Source organism: Phyllostomus hastatus, unplaced genomic scaffold (assembly GCF_019186645.2).
Source record: "Phyllostomus hastatus isolate PE091 unplaced genomic scaffold, TTU_PhHast_1.1 phas_contig_150, whole genome shotgun sequence".
NCBI lineage: Eukaryota > Metazoa > Chordata > Mammalia > Chiroptera > Phyllostomidae > Phyllostomus > Phyllostomus hastatus.
The window spans coordinates 29,893,434-29,917,301 of NW_025333611.1; the positions used below are offsets into that span (position 1 = coordinate 29,893,434).

Consider the following 23,868-nt stretch of genomic DNA (forward strand, 5'->3'; position numbering starts at 1 on the left):
AATTCAACTGCATTTTATATTAATATTTACAAAGACCCAGCTGAGTCAGTAACCAAATAGCCCATAGTCAGCTAAATCCACATGTGGACAGCAATATCAGTCATATTATGCCTTATGTCTTTGCCTAGCAAGTAGGTTTCTTTAACATATATTATAAAATGCAGCCAGATTTCAGATACTAAAATATGAAAAAACTATGCATCTTAAAATAGAGGAAATGTGGTATTTTAGTGTTAATGATGGTTAGAAATGACCAGGGCTGGGCCCAGGCGGTTTGCTTTTTGGGAGTGTGCAAGTATAGGTTCTGCAGTCAGAGTGCCTGAGTGTGAATCCTGGCTCCACTGCTTTTACAAGCTGGGTGGCCTTGGGCAAGTTATTTATCTCCCAACCAGGATGTATGCACTGAATATAGTCATGGATTTCATCTGTCTTAAGGTCACTAGAATGGTATGGGTTCATGTCGTATACACAAAAAATATTTGTTGATGAATGGATGAAAGCCTCTTTAAATCTCAGTTTTCTCATCTGTAAAAGGGGAGTAATGAGAATATAGTAGGTATCTTACAGAGTTGTTCTGAGGTTGAGATAATACATGAAAAATGCTTAGCACATAGGAAGTGCTATTACTGTAAGACGTGATTGTTACTGCTACGACTGCTAACTGTTGACTGGGGCCTTTCTCAAGGGAAAGCTCTTTGCAGAGCCCATACTGATCTGGGTGGCTATGTGACCTGAGGCTTGGTGCCTAGCAGGGGCAGCGGTCGTGGCCTTTTGGTCTCCAGTGTACCCAGCACCCTCAGCCCTGTTTGGGCTGTTCCCATCGCTCGGATACTGCTCTCCCTTCTATTACTTGCTGTCTCCCATGCCTTATCTCCTCTCCTCTGCTCACACTCCTTGAGGGCTGTGAGGGTACCTTAGCCATCTTCGTGTCACTCATGGTGCCTGACACAGACCCGCTGGAGACGCTGAGCAGATGTTCTCTGAGGGATTGAAGAGACAGATTAGGGCTGGACTCTGCCCTGAGCCAACTGAGGTTATGGGAATAATTTTAACATTTTCCCAGAGAGTAAGGAAAAATGTAGGAACTAGAGGTCAGAGGAGGGCATGGATCTTTGCCCTTTTTTCTCCTGTTTTCCCTTCATGTAGTTTTTGTTTTAAAATTCTTATTATTTGAGAGAGGACTAAAGGATCTGGTAGGAGTCACAAAATCACTAGTTCTTTGGGTGGGACCTTCCTTGCCACCCCATTCCAAGACTGGGGGTGGGGGGTGGGGGACAGAGAAGAAAGCAGCTCCCAGTCACCTGATTCTTCTGCATGGGGTGAGGTGCGGGCGCCGGGTCAGAGCTAAGGCCGTGAACAGATCACCTGTTTCCCCGTATTCCCCTTAAGACTCTCATCAGGAGCAGCCGCAGTGGCCCAGGGGAGGGTAAGCGACCTGCTGGGACAAATGCAGTCTAAGGAGATAACCTCCGAGTTCTAGTGCAGTTCTGCTACTGAAGTGCTGGTAACTGGATTTTTCCGAATCTTTGCTTTCTTCGCTGGTAAATATGTTTTCACTCCTTAAGGGTTCTATGCCTTCTTATAAAGCACTATTGAGGTTTTCAGAGTGAGTACTAATGGGGAAATGGCCCACATTTGAAACACAGGTTGGGAAGAAATTGTTTAAGTTTCTTAAAAAGTTAGATTAGTGTCAAGTGTAGGTCAGTTTCTCTCTGCACCACCACACCTCGCCCTTATCTCCTGAAAGTGTAATCAGGGACCAAATTCTGATATTTTATCTCCTGGGCGGGATTGGGTCCTGTCTCCCAGGATTGTTTATGTTGCATTCCCTCCCGTCTGAATTCCTAGCCTCTGTACCCAGTGGTAGGCAGGAGATGCAGGCTTCAGCTCCTTGGCTAGTTGGCTGGGCTTGAACGCTTGCTGCCTAGGTGGTATCCCGTGACTAGGGGGGCACATCTTAGGCCTAGGCTGAGAGATTGGCAGCCCTGCCTTTCTCTGAGGTCAGTGTTAGGGGTGCCAACTTCTTAGCCTGCAGACAGTGATGTGGCGGGGGTCCCTGCTTCAGCATTACTCTTTTTGCTGTTCTCCTTTGCAGAATGTAATTCAATGAGCACCTAACAATGTAATACTACAACACTATGACCAAAAATCTAACTTGACCACCCACAGTTCTTCAGGTACATTTCACACATTATATAAAAATAAAAAGTGCACAGCTCAGCTTTTTACAAAGTGAAGCACTCACATGACAAGCATCTAGATCAAGAACTAGAACCCCAGAACTCCCTTCTAGTCACTACCCCCACCCCAAGAAGCACAGCAACTATTTTGACTTCTTGTAGTTAGTTTTGCCAGTTTTTGAGCTTTTTAATATAAATGAAATACTGGTATATGTATGTTTTTGTGCTGACTTCTTTTGCCCAGTATACTGTTTCATAGATAATTTCTGATTCTTACTATAGCTCACGAGGCAGAGGTTATTGTCTCCCTTTTGCAGAGGAGGAAAGCTAAGGCATGTTAACAATAGACAGCTCCATGGATTGGAGCTGGCTGTGTCTGCCTCCCAGGCCCCAGCTCTTCATTAATGCACTCCTACCCCAGTGGGGGGACAGAGGTGAGTGGCACTTAGTCATTAAGAGTCTGGTGGGCAGACAGGCCCAAGACAGGCATCCATATATGTATGTGGCTGAGAGAAGTAGTTGCCTGTAATGAAAGTTCCAGGAAAGTACCCTGGAGTATTTTACTCCAGGTTGTTGTGTGGGAAGGACTTATAAAAAAGGGAATATTTGAGCTAAACCTTGGAGAATGAGAGTAGGATTTGGGAAAGCTGTTCAGGTTGAAGGAATTGTAGGAAGTTTAGGTTTTACTTGGGGGAAGTAGACTGAGTGATGAGAATCAAGGGTCTTTGAGCGAGGGGGTGTTGGGAGGTGAGGCTGAGAATGAAGTGGGGTCTGTAGGGACAGTTAGGAGTGAGGACTTTCTTCTCTAGGTCAGTGTTACCCAACTGTGCTATGAAACTGCCTTGCTGTGAGGTGTTGCTATGTGTTTAGGTTAAAAAAAATAAAGTCCTCAAGTCAGATACATTTAGGAGACAGTGGTTAAACAAAGAAACCAGGTTAAGAAACTGCAGGACTTGTCAGAGCTTTTATATGTTAATGAGCTTTGTAATCGCTAAAGAGGATTTGGGGGTCTGTATGTATGTGTATGATGTGTTCCCCAGGCTCCTGTCCTCTGAGGACTCCTTTACGACAGAATGTCTCCCGCCCCTAGAATTCCCAGGAACACATTATAGAGAGTAGTCTTGAGGCCACTTTTTTTTGGTTGCTCAAATATTCTATGATTTATTGTATCTGTTGATTTTTCTTTCTTTTTTTTTAAAGATTTTATTTATTTTTATTTTTAGAGAGGGAAGGGAGGGAGAAAGAGAGAGAGAAACATCAATGTGCGGTTGCTGGGGGCTGTGGCCTGCAACCCAGGCATGTGCCCTGACTGGGAATCAAACCTGTGATAATTTGGTTCGCAGCCTGCGCTCAATCCACTGAGCTACGCCAGCCACGGATGATTTTTCTTTTGACTGGTTTTATTACTGATCTATAATTTTTGATTGTGGGGCCATCTTCAGAGGGTGTAATAACCGTGGGAACCTGGGTTGTGCTGGGCTGTGGAAGTGCCCCTATGGGGCAGGTTTACTGGTTTAGAAACAGTTTTTTAAAATTATTTTTTGTCTTGAGTACCTCCTTTACCACTGGATAATGTCAGTTCAAGCCCCACATCTGTATGTGGCGTGAGCCTGGGATTTTGATTTCGTGAAGATGAAGTTTTTTACTTCTCAGGCCCTAGGAGATGGCAAGCTTCCTTACCCCTTCCCATAGCAGATGGGTGGTGGATGGAGTTCATCCAGTCCCAGTTTTAGGCAACCCCGTCCACAAGGAGCCTGGCAGGATGCTAGTTCTGAACCTGTATCTGAATTGCAGGGGCCTGTGAGCCATCCTGGCCTCAGCTTCCACTCAGTTCCCAGACTTGAATTCCTTTTTATTTAAAGCACTCGGGCGTTTCTCTTTTGCTTTTGAGTGTGGCTCAAATCTTTTTTTTTTTTTTTAATGGGTTTTCATGGGTTTGGAGCTCCGGGGAAGTTTCCTTCCAAGCCAGCACGGTCTGTCATGGAGACCGGAGGGCATTCTCCGTCCCTGTGTCATGCTCCCATCATTTGTAGGCTTGGTGCCACCGACACAGGCATTTCTCTCTCAAACCATTGTGCCTCAGCCCTTTTCCTCACCCTTGGCAGAACCGTAGTGAAAGCCTTCTTACTGGCTGTAGGCAGTAGTGCAAAGCTGAAGAACAATTTCCAGGCAAGGCAACATCACTGTCTATGTTTTGTCATCATTTTTTGTTGTTTATGTGAAATCAGGTATTTGGCCATGTGCTGTTGGAGGAAGAGAACCACACACCCAGTCCTTCCTCGTTTGGTTAACTTGTTCATTCTCTCAACAAATATTTGAGCACTTTCTACGTGGCAGATAGTATGTTAGTCACAGGAGAAACATTGGTAAACAGATGAACACAAGATCCCCGCCTTCGTGGAACTTATAATCACATGGGGGAGACAGATTTTGTCAAATATGCACACAAATAAACAGTATAGCTTGAAACTGGGGAATGCGCTGTGGGGGAAACATGCTGGGCGCTGAAAAAGCGTCGATTGGAAGCCAGTGGCTCTGATTGCTGCCATGGAGCCAGTCAGCTGGGTGATGCGGGCAGACCCCTTTCTTACTCTCTGCCTCACTCTTCCCCTTGGCAGGGGCCTCTGGCTGCTTCACAAGGGCCCCTGTGAGTCTGAAACGAAGCAACCACGAGAAAGACCTTTTAAGTGTCCTTTTAGACCTTTTAGATGATGATAACTGTCAGAAAGATAAGAGCAACTGGGTAGGTTTTCTAGAGTCTTCAGACCAGGAAATCTCCTAACCAGTGCTGTGCTGGGAAATACTTAACAACTGCCTCTCCAGAAAAAATTCTAAAAGCCCCAGTTCGTTTGCTGATTCAGTTGCTAATTTCTGTGTTGTAAATATTTCCACCAAGGCTGATAGCAGAGGACCAGGGTGTTGTTACTAAACGCTGGGTTGGAGAGAGCACACAGGAAGAGCTCCAGCCCCAGCACATCACTGCTCCCAGCTGTCCCCAGTGTTGTGTGTGACAGGGAGGTGGAGTGTAGTTAATGAAACTCTCATTAAGCTTTGATGTAAGAAATAACAACAGAAATCTGACAGAATCATTCTTGTGTCCAAAAGTGCTGTCTTCTTGATTTAAAACTAGGGCAGTGGATTTGGCCAATGCTAATGGCTCAATTCCTGGGAAAGAAAAGGCTACCTAGTGGGGATGTCCTGGAAGGGCGTGGAGGGTGTGATTAGGATTATGGGTTTAGGAATGTAGTTTCCCAACTCAACAGTCTGCCGAGGTTTTTCAACAAATTGTGCTTGAGATGTAATATTGTTTATGGTTAGAACTCGGGTTTTTGGAATTAGAGGTGAGTTCATATCCCAGATTCATTACCGCCTGGCAGTGTGTGACCTTGGACAAGTTACTAACCTCTCTGAGGCTATTTCCTTATCTATAAAATGTGAACAATGATACCTACATCACTGAGTTTTTGGCAGATTAAATAAGATCATGCATGTAAAATGCCTAACACTGTAACCATTAATGATAAAGTTAGTCCTCAAATCTTGAGTAACAGATTAGTCCATGTGTAGGAACCTAGTTTTTTCCCTGATGTCAAAATTAGCTTCTTCCCCTTCCTGTGTTTTGCTGAGAATCACCCTCAACTGGACTTTGCTCAGTCACTCCCCTGTCTATTTTAACTTGAGTCCCCCTTCTTGACTCTCGGAATGCATTTTGAAAGCAGGGCTAAGTGCCCCAGGGCTCCCCACTTTGCTTGCAGGGTGCAGGCATCGTGTGGCCTGGCTGCCTGTATGACTGGAGGCATGGGGTGGAGGACGGGTTCGTCTGCTGCTTTCCGGCCAAGGCTTGTGCGTACAGTGGAGGTAGAGCGGGCAGCGGATGATAAAATCCGGTCTTCTCTGTCTCTTGTAGCACTTAGTAAACTGGTTTTGAATATGAAGCAGTGAGGAAATGATGCTGTTTCTTTGTTTAGAAATGAAGCCCTAAGCACCTTGTGGCAGCTGATTATTTCATCATAGGGCCCCTGGAAAGTGTTCCCAGTGAGTAGACATCATCACCCTGTTCCGTGACCGAAACCAAGGTGTCTCTGCTTAGATTTTTCAGAAATTGATTTAAGAGAGATAGAGGGAAGGAGGGAGGGAGAGAGAAAGAATCAATTTTTCACTTATTTTATGCATTCATTGGTTGATTCTCATATGCCTTGTAAGTGCCCTGAGCTGGGATCGAACCTGCAACCTTAATGTATCAGGAGAATGCTCTAACCAACTGAGCTACCTGGCAAGGGCTTCTGCTTGGACTTTATAGACCAGGGGTTGACATACTTCTCTTATACAGAGCCAGAGAGTAAATATTTTAGGCTTTGTGGACCATAGAGTCTCAATTCAACTCTACTGTTAATAGTGCGAAAGCAGCCACAAACAGTATATGACTTAGTGTGCCTGTGTTTCAATGAAGTTTTGTTTACAAAACAAGTGGCAGGCTAAATGTGGCCTTTTGGCTTTAGTCTGCCAACCACTACCATAGACGTTGGAGAGGCAGCCGAGAATAGTGGGTAAGAGCATGAGCCCTGGACTTGGGTACACGTGGACCTTAGCCTTGCTGCTTTCTGACTCTGGATTTGGTCGAGTCACTTAACAAGGGGCAGGAACATCTGCTCATTGGGCTCTCAGGAGACTCCAGGAACACGGTGTCCCTGAAGAATGGGGTGCAGGGTGTGGCACTTGGTGAGTTTCAGCTGCTGTTACTTGTTGCCCCCTTGCCTTGGCCAGTGCCTTGATAGGAGGAGCAGTTGGGAATGATTTTAGGCCTAACTGAAGGCTAATGCTAGTTGGCATTTTATTTTTCGTGCATGAAGTCAAAATGAAAAAAATTCGTGGCCTTCTCTGGCTGCTGAGAAGGTCATCGGTGTTGCCTAGTGCTGTAGCTTTCATGGCTGAGTAGGTAAACAGTGCAGCTAAGCGGAACCAGTTCAACAAGTCAAGCCAAAAATAAAGATAAGGTTAAATATCGACTTCGTTAGACTCAGCTTGCTTTTCAGCTTTTATAACAAAGACTAAACTAGTTGACGGGGAAGGGTGTGATCATTAAATGTCACCTACTCGAGGACTTATAGTACATTCTTCAAAAAATTTTTTATAAATTTATTTATTGATTTGAGAGGGGAGGAAGAGAGAGAGATGGGGTGGGGGGGGAGGGAGAGAGAGAGAGAGAGAGAGAGAGGAAGAGATCAGTTTCTTGTTTCACTTATTTATTCATTGTTTGATTCTTGGTATGTGCCCTGACCAGGGATTGAACCCACAACCTTGGTGTATTGGGACAATGCTCTAACTGGCACAGCTATCCAGCTAGGGGTACAGTTTACTCTTTAGCAAAGCTTTCAGCCATCTGCTCTGTGCCTGGCAGGGTGCTGGGTGGCAGGAGGTGCAGAGACAGGGAACATACACTTCTTATCCTGCAAAAGCTCACAGTCTAGTAAAGGGGAGTAGAAGGAAGTGAGGATAACCCCGACACAAGGCAGAGTGGTACGTGGCTGCCTACCACCTAACACAGCAATGCTAGGTTTCTCCAGCATCCTTTGCTCTGTGGCCTGACTCTGCCCTCTCCACTGAGATTCTAGTCCCCACCTCCCCAGTCCTGCCCTCTGCTCCAGCCTGGGCAGGTTCTACCTCCTCCTTACATTTGAGCTCATTTGTCCCTTCATTCATTAACAAAATATTTGTGTGTGTATTATGTGCCAGCAAATAAGACAAGGTCCCCGTCCTCAAAGATCTTAAGGGCTAGTTGAAGAAACACAATTATTCATAACATAATGCTGTGGGGGTGAGGGGATATTGCTCTATGGGAGTTAATAATTAAAAAAAATGAACTAGACAAGGATTTCCGTGGTGTATATCTGCATGTGTTTGTGCATATGTAGGCTATTTTATTCAGACCTGGGAGCAAACTGTACATGCATCCTGCTCCCTCTGTTCCATTCTATTCTCTTGCCTCCCTTTCCTTTCCGATGGGTTCCTTGATCAACTCAAGTGTGCCCAGCCTGACTTAAGTATGTATTTGGGAAATAGGTCCAAGCATTTTAAAGGCAAAGCATCATTAACATATCAATATACACAAAAATATGGTCAGGTTAAGAAAAATTAGAGAGAGCCCTCCCTACTGGGGAAATAGAATTTTCATTTCAACTTTATGCCACATTGTAACTTTTGTTGTAGTATTTTTCCTCTTCCCTTAGAATTTCATTTCTTCTTCCCTCCACTTTTTATCTTGGAAAATTTCAAGCCTGTGGTGAAGTTTGAAAGAGTGAACATGCATATGTTCTTTACCTAAATTCACCAGTTGTTAACATTTTGTTTCATTTGCTTTCTTTTTCTTTCTCCACATATTAAATCTTCTGTTTTGCTCTAGCATTTGACAATAAATTGCAGACATCATGACTCTTCGCCCCTACATATTTTACCACGCACCTCCTAAGAACAAGGAAGTTCCCTTTTCTAGTTGTAAAACTGTTACCATACTAAAGAAATTTAACATTGATACTGTAATATTATCTAATATAATGGGTATTCAAAATTCCTAATAGTCTCGAAAAAGTCCTTTGTGACTGTTTCTTTTAAAGCTATGATCCAGTCAAGGATCATGTACTACATTTAGCTCTCCTGTCTCTAAATCCCCTCAGTCCAGAACTGTCCCTGCCCCCCTTCATACTGTCAATGGTTCTGAAGCATCCAGGCCAGCTGTCCCGTAGAATGGTCCAAATATGGAGTTGTTTGATTGTGCCCTGGCTCCGAGTTTCAGGTCAAACATTTTAGGAAGAATACTAGATAGGGGATACCGTGTTCTTCCCGTTAAATCACAATCAGGGATATAATTTGTGTGTCCTACTATGGGCAGGGGTAACGTCGACCTCTTGTTAAGGGTGATGTCTGTCAGATCTCCCCATTTGAGGGCCTCCCCCCATGTAGTTAATAAATAACCGTGGAGGTGATACTCTGAGAGCAGGGGCTGTACGTTGTTCCCCAACAACTTCTCACCCAATTGTTTCAGTATCCATGGATGATCTTTGCTGAATCAGATATTACACTGGTGATTGCAAAATGATGTTTTTCTAATTCTGTCCTTCCCTCTACTTTCATTAGCGAGCGTTTTTCTGTGAAGAAGAGCCCTTCTCACTTTTTAATTTTTATTTTTTTAGTATTCTTATGGACTCTTCAATTTTTTTTTTATTCATCCATTATTGTTGTTTTCTTTTAACTAAGAATATTTAGAAGTTGAAGTATGGTCTGCACACTGAGAAAGGTACAGGTATTAAGGGTGCAGTTTGAGTAGCCTTGACAAGTGCACATGCCCATAACCGCCGCCCTTCAAACTGTAGCACACCGTTTCCTTCAGCCCCTTCCCGGTCGTCGCCCCCACCGCCTGCCTGCCCCAGCAGTGCTGATCTGGTTTCTTCGCTGTGTCTTTGATGTTTAAATTGCCCCAAATGTGGACAATGAGAACCCCATCTATTAGGCTCTGTGTCCATCTGTCACCTCTCCTTAACCTTTGAGCACTTTCCTGCTTTCTGGCACATGCTGTTTTGTTTTATTCTCTTTAAGAGCTGAAAATGTCCCATGGTATGGAACTACTTTAATATTTCTCCACTAGTGGACTTTGAGTTGTTTCCTTTATCTTGTTAAAAAATGTGCAGCAAGCATCTTGGAACACATTCTCGTACCACTTTTGTGAATATTTTTGTAGGCTAGAGCTTTTGAAGCATTATTTTTTGGCCAGAGTATGCACATTTAAATTTTTGATTGATATTGTCAGATTTTCCCCTCCCCTTAAAAAGCCACGTTAATCAAGTTTCCACAAACAGTGCTGGTTTCCCCCCAGCCTTACCCACATTGAATTTTATCTGTCTCTGTGTGCATGGTGGTGCAGAGTTTGCATTTGGACTTATCCTTGAGTAAGGCAAACACCCAAACCATAGATTCTCCTTTTTGGTTCCAAGCCCAGTTTTGATTTGTGTAGAAATGAAACCTCTCCTCACAGGGAGAGGTTAAACCCAAGGGGAAATTTTTGCCATTCTGTGCCAGAAACCCTCTGTCATTCAGTGCCATAGTCACCATGACCACCAACTTTCGGCAGAGGGTGTTCTGTTTTTATTCTGCGTTAGCAGAGCATGGGAGTTAAAGAGGAGAGGGGCTGTGCGTGAGCGGAATGGTGACGTTGCCCCCAGGGCTTCTGGTCCTCCTGAGTGGTCTTTATCAAACTGCTTCGGAGTTGCTGCTCTGCATGTCTACTCTGAAATAACTACTGGAACTGATTTTTTGTATAGGTTTAAATTTTATTTTTATTTTTTATTGATTTAACCTTTATTGTATTTTTTCCATCACCATTTAGCCCTCTTATACCCGCCTCCCAACAATCACCACACTGTTGTCCATGTCCGTGAGTCCTTTTTCCTTTGTGCTCAATCCCCGCCACACGCTAGCTGTCATCCGGCTCTCCATCTATGAGTCTGTCCCCATTTTCCTTGTTTCTGGAACTGATTTTTATTTTGCAATGAACCTTGATGATTCTGCATTTGGGATGGCAGGTTTATCATAACATATGTGTGTGATCACTCACATCAGCTAGTAAGCAAAGACTTTATATTTTTGTTTTATTTTAAATACTGACCTTTAAGTTAAACACGTTTTGGATGACTTTAACTTTTTTTTCCCCTTTTCTTGGGTTGAGGAATTCATTTGAAAGCTGTTTGAAAGCTGTTGTCTCTTGGTAAAGTTATCTATGTTGGTTTTCTTCATAGGTATTTGAAGCTGTGATTTCGTGGATCAATTATGAGAAAGAAACCCGTTTAGAGCATATGGCAAAGCTGATGGAACATGTCCGTCTCCCTCTTCTACCTAGGGATTACCTCGTCCAGGTAAGTCCTGTGTGAAGAGCTGAGCCCTTCCCTGCTTGCCCAGGCCTCCAGTGCGGCCGTGGGCAACCCTGGTTGTACAGAGTGGAGGAGGAGCTTTCTGGGCCTTCTGTGTGGGTGCGGGCATCTGTTGGGCCAAGTGGGAGGTGAGGTAGTGTAAGGCCTGAAAACATTGGTTTGAGAATAAGACACTTAGGTTTCAGTCCATGCTCTACTTTACTAGCTAGATGTTTTTATTTAATCTCTTAAAGTCTCAATTTCTTCTTCCATAGAAGGGAAGTTATCATGGAGCCCAGCAGGGTTGTTGTGGGGACCCGGGGAGCTGTAAACATGTAAGTTAGATGTTTAGCGTGGAGCGGGGTCAGATAAATGTTCAATAAAAATTAGCTGTGTTTATTGTAGGAGACCAAGTAAGAAGGGTCATTTCCATAGTGTTTTGTTCCCTTTTTGCCTTAGTTTTAGGCCACTTGGAGCCCAGTGTGGGATTGTATACAGCAACTCCTCCCAGGTGCCTGGAATGCATGTTGCATCTACCGCCCCTGGAAACATGGCTCCACATGTGTTGTCATTCAGTCCTTGTCATAACCCTGTGAGCAGAGACTATAACCCCCCTTTTACAAATTGGGGCCTCAGGGCTTATGGAGGTTGGGCTTTATCTGGAGTCACCAGCAGGGTCAGGATTTAAATCCAAGCCCGTCTGGCTCTAACGTACACACCTTGCACGAAGCAGGCTGCCACGTTTAGTGCTGTCTGTTCTGTTTATCCATCTCATGGCTTGATGTGTACAGTAAAGGACATTATACACTCTTACAAGCAGGCAGAATTTAAAACTTAAATACACACACAAAACAAAGCACCGAGGCAGTAAGCCAGCCCTCAGCTGTCCCTGACAAATCTCTGGAAGGAATGGAAAGAATGAAGGGAAGACAAGAGGAGCCTCCGCAGCCCAGCAGCCTAGCTCTGTCACTTCCCAGCCATCCAACACTGGACCAGTACTCAACCTTTGTAAACCTGGGTGTTCTCACCTGATAAAAATTGCACCTGGGCTCTGTAGGATTGTTTGGGGGTAGAATGAGATAATCCATGTAAAGCCTGCGATAGTGATCAGTGAGTCTAGCTGAGACAGTGTCCTTACAAGCCCTTGTCAAGCCCCCAGCTCATGACACTGTAGTCTGTAGGCCTAAGGAGGCAGGGAAATGCTCTCTGAACCTCAGCCCTCTTCTCAGGTGCTGAGCCCTGCATTTTTCACTTTGAAGGGTACCACTGCCACCTGGTGGCGGCATATCCTTCCTGTAGAAAAGGCCCCCCTATGCAGAGAGCCTGAACGGGTCAGAGCTCCCAGTGCCCGAGTCAGACCTCAGACCTCCCACTTCCCTGTGGGAAACTCATCAAAGGCAGAAGTGGACGTTAGGCGTCCAGCACAGTCTTGTTTCCACAGGGAGGAAGGGAAGCCTGTGCCCCGGGTGCCAGAGAAATCTAAAGGAGCCTTAGAGACCACTAGTCCCAACCTCTATCAGGCATCCACAACTGAAATTTAGCGAAGACATTAGGAAACAGTTCCTGGGCTATTATGGCAAAGTAGGTTTAGATCTGGAGAAGAAAGGGTCAGGGGCAGTGGACACGAGAACTGTTGTGTAAGACCCTCGTTTTAAAAAAGGGCTTTTTCAGAACACTCTGGATAAAAAGGATATTTCATTAACACTCATTTGACCTTGAAGCTTCAAACTGGTGTAACCCATTGGGGATGGCTGATTGCGAAGGAGGAGGAGGAGGAGGAGGAAGGGAAAGCCTTGGGCAGACCTGCTCTGATACTGTCTGACTCCCCAGAGAGGTGTTTCCTTGTTTGGTTTTGTTCCAGGTAGTTCATAATAAATAGTTAACATTTATTAAGCTTTTATTAAATATTTTAAAATATTATACTAAATATATAACATGCTATATCTCTAAAATGATTTTATTGTGATAAAATATATAACATAAAATTCATCAATTTACCCATTTAAAAAATTATTGATGAGAGAGAAAAACATTGCTTTGTTGTTCTACTTGTTTATGCATTCATTGGTTGATTCTTGTATGTGCCCTGACTGAGTATTGAACATACAACCTTGGTTTATTGGGCCAGTGTTCTACGCAACTCAACTACCCAGCCAGGGCCCATTTTAACCATTTTAAGTGTATAATTTAATGGTATTAATTACATGCACCATGCTGTGCAACCATCACCATATCCACTTCTACTTTTTCATCACCTCAGATTGAAACTCTGTACCCATGAAGCACTAACTCTCTAGGGGAGCTTTTCCTTCATGCTGAATGAGTTCTTTGGATGAAGCAGCTGCTTATGCATTTCTCTTTCCTCCCAAACTTTTTTAGAGATTCACTCTTACCCTTTTAGTTTTTTTAACCGATGCTAAAAGTTTATAATCTGTCCCAACCTGGTTTGGTCCCTTAGTGGTAGGGCAGAAACACCTTTTAAGAAAGCAGAGAGCTCTTGGAAGTATTCTTGGGAATCATCTCTGGGGAAGGAGGTGCCTAGAGGTTACCGATCCTTCCTTCTCTGCCGGCTCCAATGCTGCCCAGCAGGCGATGGCCAGATTTTCATTCTTAGTTACAGGCGGGGACCCAGGAGAGGTTCAGGCACGCCTTGTGCATGATCAGCTTGAGGGCTGAGGTAATTGCCGTACGGAGGACCCTTCTCATTCTCTACATGGACTTGAGCACCTCAGGGTTAGCACCCTTGTCTTGTTCATCATTTTTTTGCTGGGACCCAGCATTGGGCTGCCCAACCAGGAGACATTTAGTCAGTTAGCTGTTGAATGGAATGGACCCTTCCCAACAGATTCCAAACGCTCCTGCAAAGGAAACATGAAGTGGCCCCCAGAGACCATACTAGCCCTTCCAGACATTCCACGTGGCAATCTGACCTGGACCAAATGGTGGAGATTTGACAGAGCACCAGGATGGTTTCATCCTTGGCCTTGCTAAGGAAACATTTAGGCTTACACTTGCTAAACACCTGCTTAAGTCCATAACTCTGAAATAAGAAGCGAAGAAGTTATTGTCCCAGTTTAGATGGGGTCCAAGGTGAGGTCAGTAAGTAAGGATTCTGTGAAGGATATTTTTTCTTCTCTGATATCACTGCTCTGGTACAGGGTGCCTTGCTGGACAGCTTTCTCCTTCAGGATTTCACTTAAGAATATGGATATGAATTCTTTTTAAAAATAGATTTTATTTATTTATTTTTAGAGAGAGGGGAGGGAAGGAAGAAAGAGAAGGAGAGAAACATCAATGTGTGGTTGCCTCTCAGTGCCCCCAACTGGGGACCTGGCCGGCAACCCAGGCAGGTGCCCTAACTGGGAATCAAACTGGCAACCCTTTGGTTTGCAGGCTGGCACTCAGTCCACTGAGCCACACCAGCCAAGGTGAATTCTTCTCCTTGATAGGCACCTTATTGTATTTCATGCCTCCAAAGGTTGGCTGATGGATCCCTCCCTCTCCCTCTTCCTTGCTTTCTTCCTCTCAAATATCTGACCATTTGCCCTAAACATTATGGTGCAGTCAAACCAGGCAGAATGTGGAAAAAGGCTTTCAGGACAAGTATTTGTCTTTGTTTTACATAATCTTATTTAAGCTTCAGAATAAACAAGTGAGGTGAGGTTGTGGGCAACTTTAATGTGCCCACTTTACAGATGAGAAAACTGAGGATCAGAGGAGTTAAGTGGTAGAGCTGGGGTTTGTATCCCTGCCTGTTTGATGTCTGAGTTTCATCACATACTCCTCAGTGCATTTGAAATGCAGGAAGTGACCACCAAGTTGTAACTTTGTGGACCTTTCTCTTGAGGTCTGAAATGATGTGGTGTGAGAATGAATGAGTGTGGGAGTGCAGAATGACTCAGTCTGGGGTGGCAGCATGGCAAATGTGGCCAGGCTCTGCTCCTGGATCATCTGTGGGTTATTACTTTCAGACAGTTGAAGAAGAAGCTTTGATAAAGAATAACAATACCTGTAAGGACTTCCTCATCGAAGCCATGAAATATCATCTGCTCCCTCTGGATCAGAGGCTCTTGATTAAGAACCCAAGGACCAAGCCCAGGACTCCTGTCAGTCTACCCAAGGTAAGCCCCAGCCCGGTCACTGCCAAGAGTCAGGACTATGTGCAGGGAAAGTGGCTTTCGCTCCTGCCTCCACGTCTCTCCTCACCCGTGGCTGCCCTGCATCTTGATTGTGTCATGACCTAAGAGCTGGAGTCTGCTGGTTGCTCTTGAATCTGCTGGCACCTCTCTCTCCTGGGTTCTTCCTTTTTTAAGAGTTTCAAGGTAATTTCCAGTGTCACCACGGAGGAATGAGAGCACCTTAGAGTTCTTCCCTCTACCCTTCTCTTGTTCCACACCATGGTTTGAGCTGTATTGCTTTTGGAAGCAGCAAAATGGCTTTGTGGGATTTGACTTAGTGATGGCCATAATAGTCTTCTTTCTAGGCCATTCCTGAGTCAGAACGATTCTAGTCTGGTTCCTTCCCTCACCACAGAGCCATGAAGGACAATTAGGGCTGCTAGAGGAGTCTGACAGGTAGTGAGGCAGGCGATGGAAATGGGGGGAGGGGAATGAGACCATATGAGGGCGAAGCCAGGGGAAGGGAAGGATGAGCTCAGGAGGGGGCTCCATGATGGACAGTCTGTGCAGGGTACTGGAAGCTCTGGCTCCCTGCAAGTCTCCTCCCCTCTCTGGTCCTCAGGGCCCTCGCCTGCTGAATGAAAGGTGCTGCACTAGATGATCTCTAATGTCCTTTCTGGCTTGGCATTTGAGTAGCCTCCCTAGGATCCTGACATACGGTAGTGTGTGGGAAGGTTCCAGCCGACCCAGGAGGAAGGATGGGAGGAGAGGAGTGAGTCACGTTGGCTCATTGACTGCACTGTAGGCAGCACCAGGGAATTATTTATCCCTTGCTTTGCCCTCCTCTTCTTTCCGGCTGGCTGCCATGCTGCTCACCTGCTGCTTCCAGGAAGGGTTAGAGAAGCATGTTGTCCAGGACCAGATGTTTGGGTTCTCCAAGGTCTGCAGTTCCTCTCTCTGCTTTGTGAGCCTGAATCAGGAAGAATATAGTGACTGTAATGTGAATGAAAGTTACAAATGTCCTGGATAATAACACAAGCACTGGCATCTATTAAGTGCTTATTATGTGCTAAGCAGTGAGCTGAGGGTGTCTCTCTTATTTCATCTTCTCAACAACCCCATAAGGTAAAGGCAGTTGTCCGAGTTCTACAAGGAGGAAAACTGAGGGACAGAGAAGTTAAATGATTTGGCCAAAGTCAACATAGCACAGCTCTCACCCTCCAAACCTGTTTTCTGAAACCATGCTGTCTTGCACCTTGCTTCACCTTGGCAAACCTGAGAGTGTTACCTACCTGTCTACCTCCTGTTGCCTAGTGCTGGTTACAAGGGGCAGCCGCAGGGCAAGGGCCTTGGTCTGACTGGCTGCTTGACTTACTGCATTAAAATAAAATCTTTTGCTTTATTTTGTTGAAATATCACACTGAAACTTCTTCATAATTTTAAAATGAAGATAACTTAGTTTTCTTTAATTATAGGAATATGTGCTCCCTGTAGTTATTAAAAGGATATTGCAATTTCTAAATAAATTTAAAAATCAACTGAGATCCCTCTACCCACTGACAATCATTGCGATCATTTTGGGGAGTTTTATTTTAGACATATCTCTGTGCACATATTCACAAATAGGTAAAAATGTATACTTTTAGATAGATGGAATCTTGTTATGTAGATTAAAATCTTTTATTCTACTACTCAACCATATCCTGTAGGCTCTTTTAAATGTTATTAGTATAGGTAAAATCAGTAGTTAAATTGTAATAGGTACATGGTATTTAATTATATTTATGTACCATTATTTATTTAACTGTCCTTTATTGATGGGCTTGGAGTTACTTTCATTTTTTAATATTATAAACATTTTTTGTGTCAAACATCTTTTAAAAGCTGGCATGTTTTAGTTTGCATTTCTTTAGTTGTGAGATTAATCTTGATTTCATATGAGTATTGGCATTTCTGTTTCTTTTCTTTTCTTTTTAAAAAAATTCTCTGTTCATGTCCTTTGCCCATTTTCCTATTGGACTGTGTATTTTTTTTATCAAGGGATTTTAAGGGCTCTTTTTATGTTAAAGAGATTAACCTTTGTATGTATTTAAAATATTTTTTCTTAGTTTGCAGTTTGCCTCTAAATTTATTTATAACCTTTTTTGAATCCTCTGAAACAGTTTTAAGTAGTCAAATTGATCTAATTTTTGCTTTATAGCTTAGGTTTCACATCATGCTTAGAAATAATTTCCCCACTCTGAGATTTAAAAAACATATTCCTATGTTTTCTTCTGGTACTTTTAGATTTCTGTTTTACATTTGACTCTTTAATGCATTTAGAATTTATCTTGGTTTAGGGAGTGAGGATGGGAATACAGCTTTCTTTGTGTTGCAAATCAATGAGCATGTCGCCCCCAAGTTATTTTATTAAATGAACTCCTTCTCTCTGTCTGTTTGAAGACCACCTTCATTATGATCTAAATTTCCACAAGCTTTGTGTCTTGAGATTATTGATTCTAGGGCACACTATTGTTTTATGTGGAGGAGGCTTTTTCCATCTCGGGTTTTCATCGGGCCTTACTACCTGTCTTTGTGACTTTTTTCTTTGGAAACTGAGGATCTTATACTATGTTGTCAGGGTAATGACACCTTTTCCTAGGGATTGTATTCTGGAGCTAAGGAAATGGTGCAGAGCTGGCCCAGTTTCTTTTTACGGATACCATGCCCAGTGACCTTTCCCTCTCTAGACTCCACATCTAGCTTTTGTCACAATACCCGTGAAAAGGCAGATTTAAAAATCAAAGCCTGGGCCTGGACTAAGAATGCTGAGACCATCACCTCTCTTCCACCCCCACACCCCTAGAGAGAGAGTCTGTAGTTGAGAAGAGTCTGCCCCTTGTTTCAGGAGGCAGGTCGCCTGCACTCCTTAGGAACCATTTGTTTTCAGAGTGAGAACATTTAGATTCCCGGGCACATATAGCCTTCTGCGGGCCGGCAACTAGTACCAGGACATCCTCTGAATCTTCCCAAGGAATTAAAAAAAAAGGCATTTGCTGTTCATCGCCTCATTGTTCCCCTGAATTTAATCCTTGAGTGATTTAAGGTTAGACTGTCTAATCTGCTTCTCAAACATTCCTGTCACCCTTGTTTGGGCACTTAAATTAATGAGGGGGGTCCCCACGGTGTGTTGAAGAATGGGGTGTATGAGGGAAACTATTGCTTTGAGGATTATCAGATTTTACATTGCCATTAAATGATCATAATAGCAGATCAGTACTGCTCAAATCTAGGTTAAGTTACTTGCCCAGTTACATAGCCAGTAAAGCCAAGGTTTGTTCCACTCCAAAAATCTGTATTATCTTTTTTCTTATACCAGACTGCCTTCTAGGGGCATGTTTTCAGGTTTTGGTGGTAGAGGAAAAGGATTTTGTTTTCTTTTTAATTTTCAAAATCTCCTTTAATTAAAACATAATATCTCATTCATCTCATTAATAGATGATTTATAATAAATTTACTTCTTTTCGAAATTAAGGCTTTATGTTTTTTGAGCAGTTTTAGGTTCACAGCAAAATTGAATGAAAGGTACAGAGATTCCTTGTGTCCCTGTGCCCCGGTACGTACATATCTTCCCCTTATTATCAGTATCCCAGATTATTTCCTCTTAAATTCAGATTTATGAGGTATAATAACTTTGTACATGGTAAAATTCATTCTTTTTAAGGATGAAATTTGACAAATTTTGACCAATGCATACAGTCATATAACCACTATTCTAATAAAAATATAGAATATGGCAATTACTCCAAAAAGTCCTTTTGTGCTGTTTGTAGTCAAGCCTCTTCTTCCACTCCCAGCCCATGGCAGCTGTTTCTTTCTTTTTTTTTAAAATTAATTAATTAATTAATTAATTTTTTAGAGAGGGAAGGGAGGGAGATAGAGAGAGAGAGAAACATCAGTGTGCGGTTGCTGGGGGTTATGGCCTGCAACCCAGGAATGTACCCTGGCTGGGAATCGAACCTGGGACATTTGGTTCCCAGCCTGCAGGCAGCTGTTTCTGATTTCTGTTCGTGTACCTTTGTCTTTTCCAGAATGTCGTATAAAGGGACTCATGCCATAAACAGCCTTTGGAGCTCGCCTTCTTTCTCTTAGCATAATACCTTTGAGATTCATTCACGTTGCATGCATCAGGAGCTCATTCCTTTTTATTGCTAAGTAATATTTCACTATATGGAGTACTATAAATTATTTATCCATTCACCAGTTGGTAGACATTGGGGTGTTCAGTTTTTAGTTATTAAAATTAAGCTGCTTTGAACTCATACTTACAGATTCACTTATAGATCTTTGTGTGGACATATGTTTTAATTTCTCTTGGGAAAATACCCAGGAGTAGGATTGCTGGGTTGTATATTAAGTATATGTTTAACTTTATAAGATATCACTAAACTTTTTTTCAAGATGGCTATACTATTATGCATTTCCATCAGCAATGGACGAGAGTTCCAGTTACTTTACAGTCTCTTCACTACTTGTATTATCTATTTTTAAAAGTTTTGGCCATTCTAGTATGTATGTGGTGATATCACTGTGGTTTTAATCTGCATGTCCTTAATGACTAATGATGTTGAGCATCTTTTCACGTGCTTATTTGCCATTTGTATATCTTCTTTGGAAAAGTATCTCTTCAGATCTTTTCTCTATTTAAAAAATTGGGTTATTCTTATTGGATTGTGAGAATTCTTTATATGTTATAAAGACAAGTCTTTTATCAGATATATATTTTACAAATATGTGTTATCTTTTCATTTCCTTAGTATCTTTGAGAGAGCAGAATTTTTTAATTTTATCAATTTCTTTTCTGTTATGAGTTATGTATTTTGTATTCTACCTAAAAAAAATATTTGCCTAATCTAAGATCACAATGATTTTCTCCTATGCTTTCTTTTAGAAATTTTAAAGTTTTAGGTTTTACATCTAGGTCTATGATCCATTTGAGACTTTAAAAAAAAAACATGATATGTGAGGTGGTCAAAGTTCATTTATTTTGCATTTGAATGTTCATTTTTTCCCACAGCTTTTATTGGAAAGATTCTCATTTCTTTATTGAATTATACTGGCACCATTGTAAATAATTGACTATATATGTGTTGGTCTATTTAATGTGCTGTATTCTGTTTCTTGTATCTATTTGTCTATCTTTACACTAATACCATGTTGCCTGGATTACTAACTTTATTGTAAGTCTTGAAATCAGGTAGTGTGAGTCCTCGAATTTTGTTCTTCATTGTTGTTTTGGCTGTTCTAAGTTATTTGCATGTCCATATAAGTTTTAGAATCAGCTTGCCTATTTCTACAGAAAAGCTTCTGGGGACTTATACGTCAACTGGGGGGAGTTGATGTATTAGCAATACTGAATCTTCTGACTCATGAACATAGCATATATATTCACTTATTTTGGTCGTCTTTAATTTCTCTTAGCAATATTTTATAGTTTCAGTGTATGGGTCTTGCATGTCTTTTGTTAGATTTATCCCTAGGTATTTTATAGTTTTTGATGCTATTGTAAATGCTTTCTTTTAAAATTCCAGTTTCTAATAGTTTATCACTAATATGTAGAAATGAAATTGGTGTGAACCTTATTTAATGGAGAAGGAGAGGTCAGGTTGATGATGGCTTCATTTGCTTCTGGAAAACATAGGCAGGAGATTATTGAGGGCCCCCAGCTGACACTTCAGGGAGGTAGTTAGGGTTCTCTTCTGGAGCGTCAGCTCCTCCACTAAACTGGTCCCATGGTCTCAGCATTATCCAGCTGTGTCCTTGGAGACACAATAATAGTAAAATAGTAAACAATAGTAAAAGTTTTCATGAATGGATGAAAGAGATGTAGTTTTAAAGACGAAATAACCTCTTGGAGATTTAGTACTGACCATTGCTATTAACCCTAGTTGTTTTTCCATGCTTTCAGCATTCACATGTGTCACAGTGAGGATTTATGTCCTGCTTTATATCCTTTCTTGATCACTAATGTCGATGGGCCCTAGACAATTTAGTTTAGCCCACAAGTTCAGTATTGAATGAATCCAATTGTCATTCCTTAGGTTGTCAAACACTTAGATTAAAAAAAAACAAAACAAAACACTGGCAATAAACTATAAACTATCATATATACATTAACTCATTAATTTACTGATCACTCATCCAACACACTTTCATTGAATCACTAATTGCCAGGCACTGGGTTAGGTGTTAGAGCCACAAGGACTAATGTGAGCTGGTCCCTTCCCCAAGGAGCTTCTTCTGGGCGGAAGGGAGGTAGATGTAAAGGGGCAGTTGCAGTGGACTATGTTAGTGCCACTTGGAAGTATGGACACAACACTCTGGGAACACAGGGAAGGGACAAGGGGCTAAGGAAAGCTTTCTACAGGAGCTGAGGCCTGAGCTGTCTCCAAGGTCAAATGCAAGTTGTCTATGGGAGTGAACATCCAGAAACTGGCTTGGATGACTGCAGGAGAGAACAGGCTCATACCACCTGATGGCCCTAAGAGTAATTTGTACTGTGCCCTGTTGCTTCCCAGGGTCATTGTCCTCAATACTAAAGGCATTAATGATGATACAAGTAGGATTGTCTAAATGTGGCTTCCTTGTGTTTTCTACAAAACACTTTATTTACATTAGCTTATCTTGGTAACAACTTTGGAAGTTCTGCTGTTGGAGAAAAGTGAGAATCAGTGAGATTGAATGACTTGCCCGGCTAAGTGGCAGCAGGAGAGCTCGGATCCAAGTCTGACCGACTTAAAGCTTATGCTTTTGAGCACGACAAAATACTAACCCCCAATGATGGTAATAGCAGATCTCACTTGCATGTGCCACTTAGCATGTGCCAAGCATTGGGCTAAGTGATTTACATTTATTATTTCACAGGAGTTTCAAACTTGTAATTATCTCTATTTTACACATGAGGAAATTGGATCTTAGATTACGTCACCTACTCATTCTGTATTAGTTACTGGCTTCTGCATTACAGATTAGCCTGACCAATAAATGTCTGTAATCTCAGTTTCTGCGGACAGGAGTCCCAGGGCAGTTTAGCTGGGCTGTCTAGGACAAGAGCCATAAAGTTGCAGCCAGCTGTTGATTAGGGCTGCAGTCGCCTCAGGGCTTGTTTGGAGAGGATCTGATCCTAAGCCCACTTTCGTGGTTGCTTGTAGGTCTTAGTGCCTGGTCCTGTGGCCTCTCAATGAGGTGCTTGAGTGCCCTCATGCTTTGGCCACTGGCTTTCCCTGCAGTAAGTGATTCTCCTGCAGGAAGAGGGTGAGAGCTCACCTAAGACAGCAGCTGTAGTCTTTTTGTAACCTACCCTCAAAGTGATGTTCCATCGCTTCTGCTGTATTTTATGGTGTAGGTACAAGTCAGTAAGTCTAGTCCACACTCAAGGGAAGGGCCATTAAGTTACATGCCTCGAGTGCAGGAGTATTGAAGAATTTGTGATGCATCTTTAAAGCACAGCTAGTAAATAGCCAAGCTGAGGTTTAAGCCAGGGATGACAGACTACGGACCCTGTGTTTTTAAGTGTTCTATACTCCCTCCAAATTTCACAAAAGCATTTTGGCTGGGTACTATGTGGAAAGAAGCTTAATTCCTGCCCTCTGGGGACTTTCATTTTAAGAAGTCCCTCTGAGAAAGTAAGGTAGAAATATATAAGTAACCAAATCAGTGGAGAAAGAGGAGGAGGTAGGAGATTATTGGGCTCGTTGGAGGAGCACCCACAGGAATTCCAAGGACAGGCTAGGTGGGGCCTTCAAGAATTCAGTACAGATAGGCTTGCTGACAGAGCTGGCTTTGAGAAACACGGCGGCAGAGAGATTTGCACTGCTCTTGGCAATTCTCAGCAGTGAACCTGTTTGCCAGCCAAGCTCTCTCCCTGAAAGAAATAGGACTCTGCCTTGACATAGCTGCAGAGGCTAATAAGGGTGTTTTTTTCTGAGGCGTATATGCCCAGCTCATACTGACACATTCTAACTGGAACAGCTAATAGCATCATCTGTGCTCCCACACATTCACCGCCCAGCATTTTCCCTGAGGCCGGGTTGCCATGGACAACCAGAGGCTGGCTCCCAGCTGCACAAAATACTCCTATGTTGCTTGTTCCACAGACTGCAGTAGAGAAATGAGGTTCCAGGAAGTTGCAAATGAATCCTTTGGAGATGTACTGAGCCTGGTACTTTTCGCTATAATTTCAGTTCAGCTGACATCTCTATTCAACTCTTTAAAATGACACCAAGAAGCCATTTGTGCTGAAAGTGGGTGGATTTCTCCTGAGCTGAGCTGTCCTGCTCTCAGTAGATGGTACTGGTAATAAGGCTGTTGGCAGGGTGGGTAGGATGACTTCTCACCTGGGCCAGGCCTCTGGGTTGGCACTGCTCCTCTTCCTTCTTGGCCCTTTAAATGGTCTCAGGCCACACCTGGAAAACACCATGAGGTTTTGAAAAGCCCCATCAGCACCCTTGGAATTAGTGGTGGTGCTCACTCTCCCATTCACAGATCGTGTGTTCTTTTCTACCATTTATTGGGAGTCTGTTTTTTAGCAACTGCTTCAATAGTGATGGTAATAGTAATGATGCTGGTGTGGCTGTAATAACAGAAGCTAACATTTAGTGTGTGCTATTTACTAAGCACTGTACTAAGTCCTTT

The 23,868-nt window shown here is 42.9% G+C and overlaps 1 protein-coding gene across 5 annotated transcripts in view; it reads left to right on the plus strand.

Annotated features, from left to right (window-relative positions):
• The window catches only part of KLHL3 (kelch like family member 3), a 114,559-nt gene that overhangs the window by 66,276 nt on the left and 24,415 nt on the right, over positions 1-23,868 (plus strand). For all 5 annotated transcript variants that reach the window (XM_045826381.1, XM_045826400.1, XM_045826418.1 and 2 more), the window contains 2 exons: positions 10,967-11,083; positions 15,049-15,198. In XM_045826381.1, coding sequence (XP_045682337.1) covers positions 10,967-11,083; positions 15,049-15,198 — 267 coding nt within the window. The remainder of the gene's footprint in view (positions 1-10,966; positions 11,084-15,048; positions 15,199-23,868) is intronic.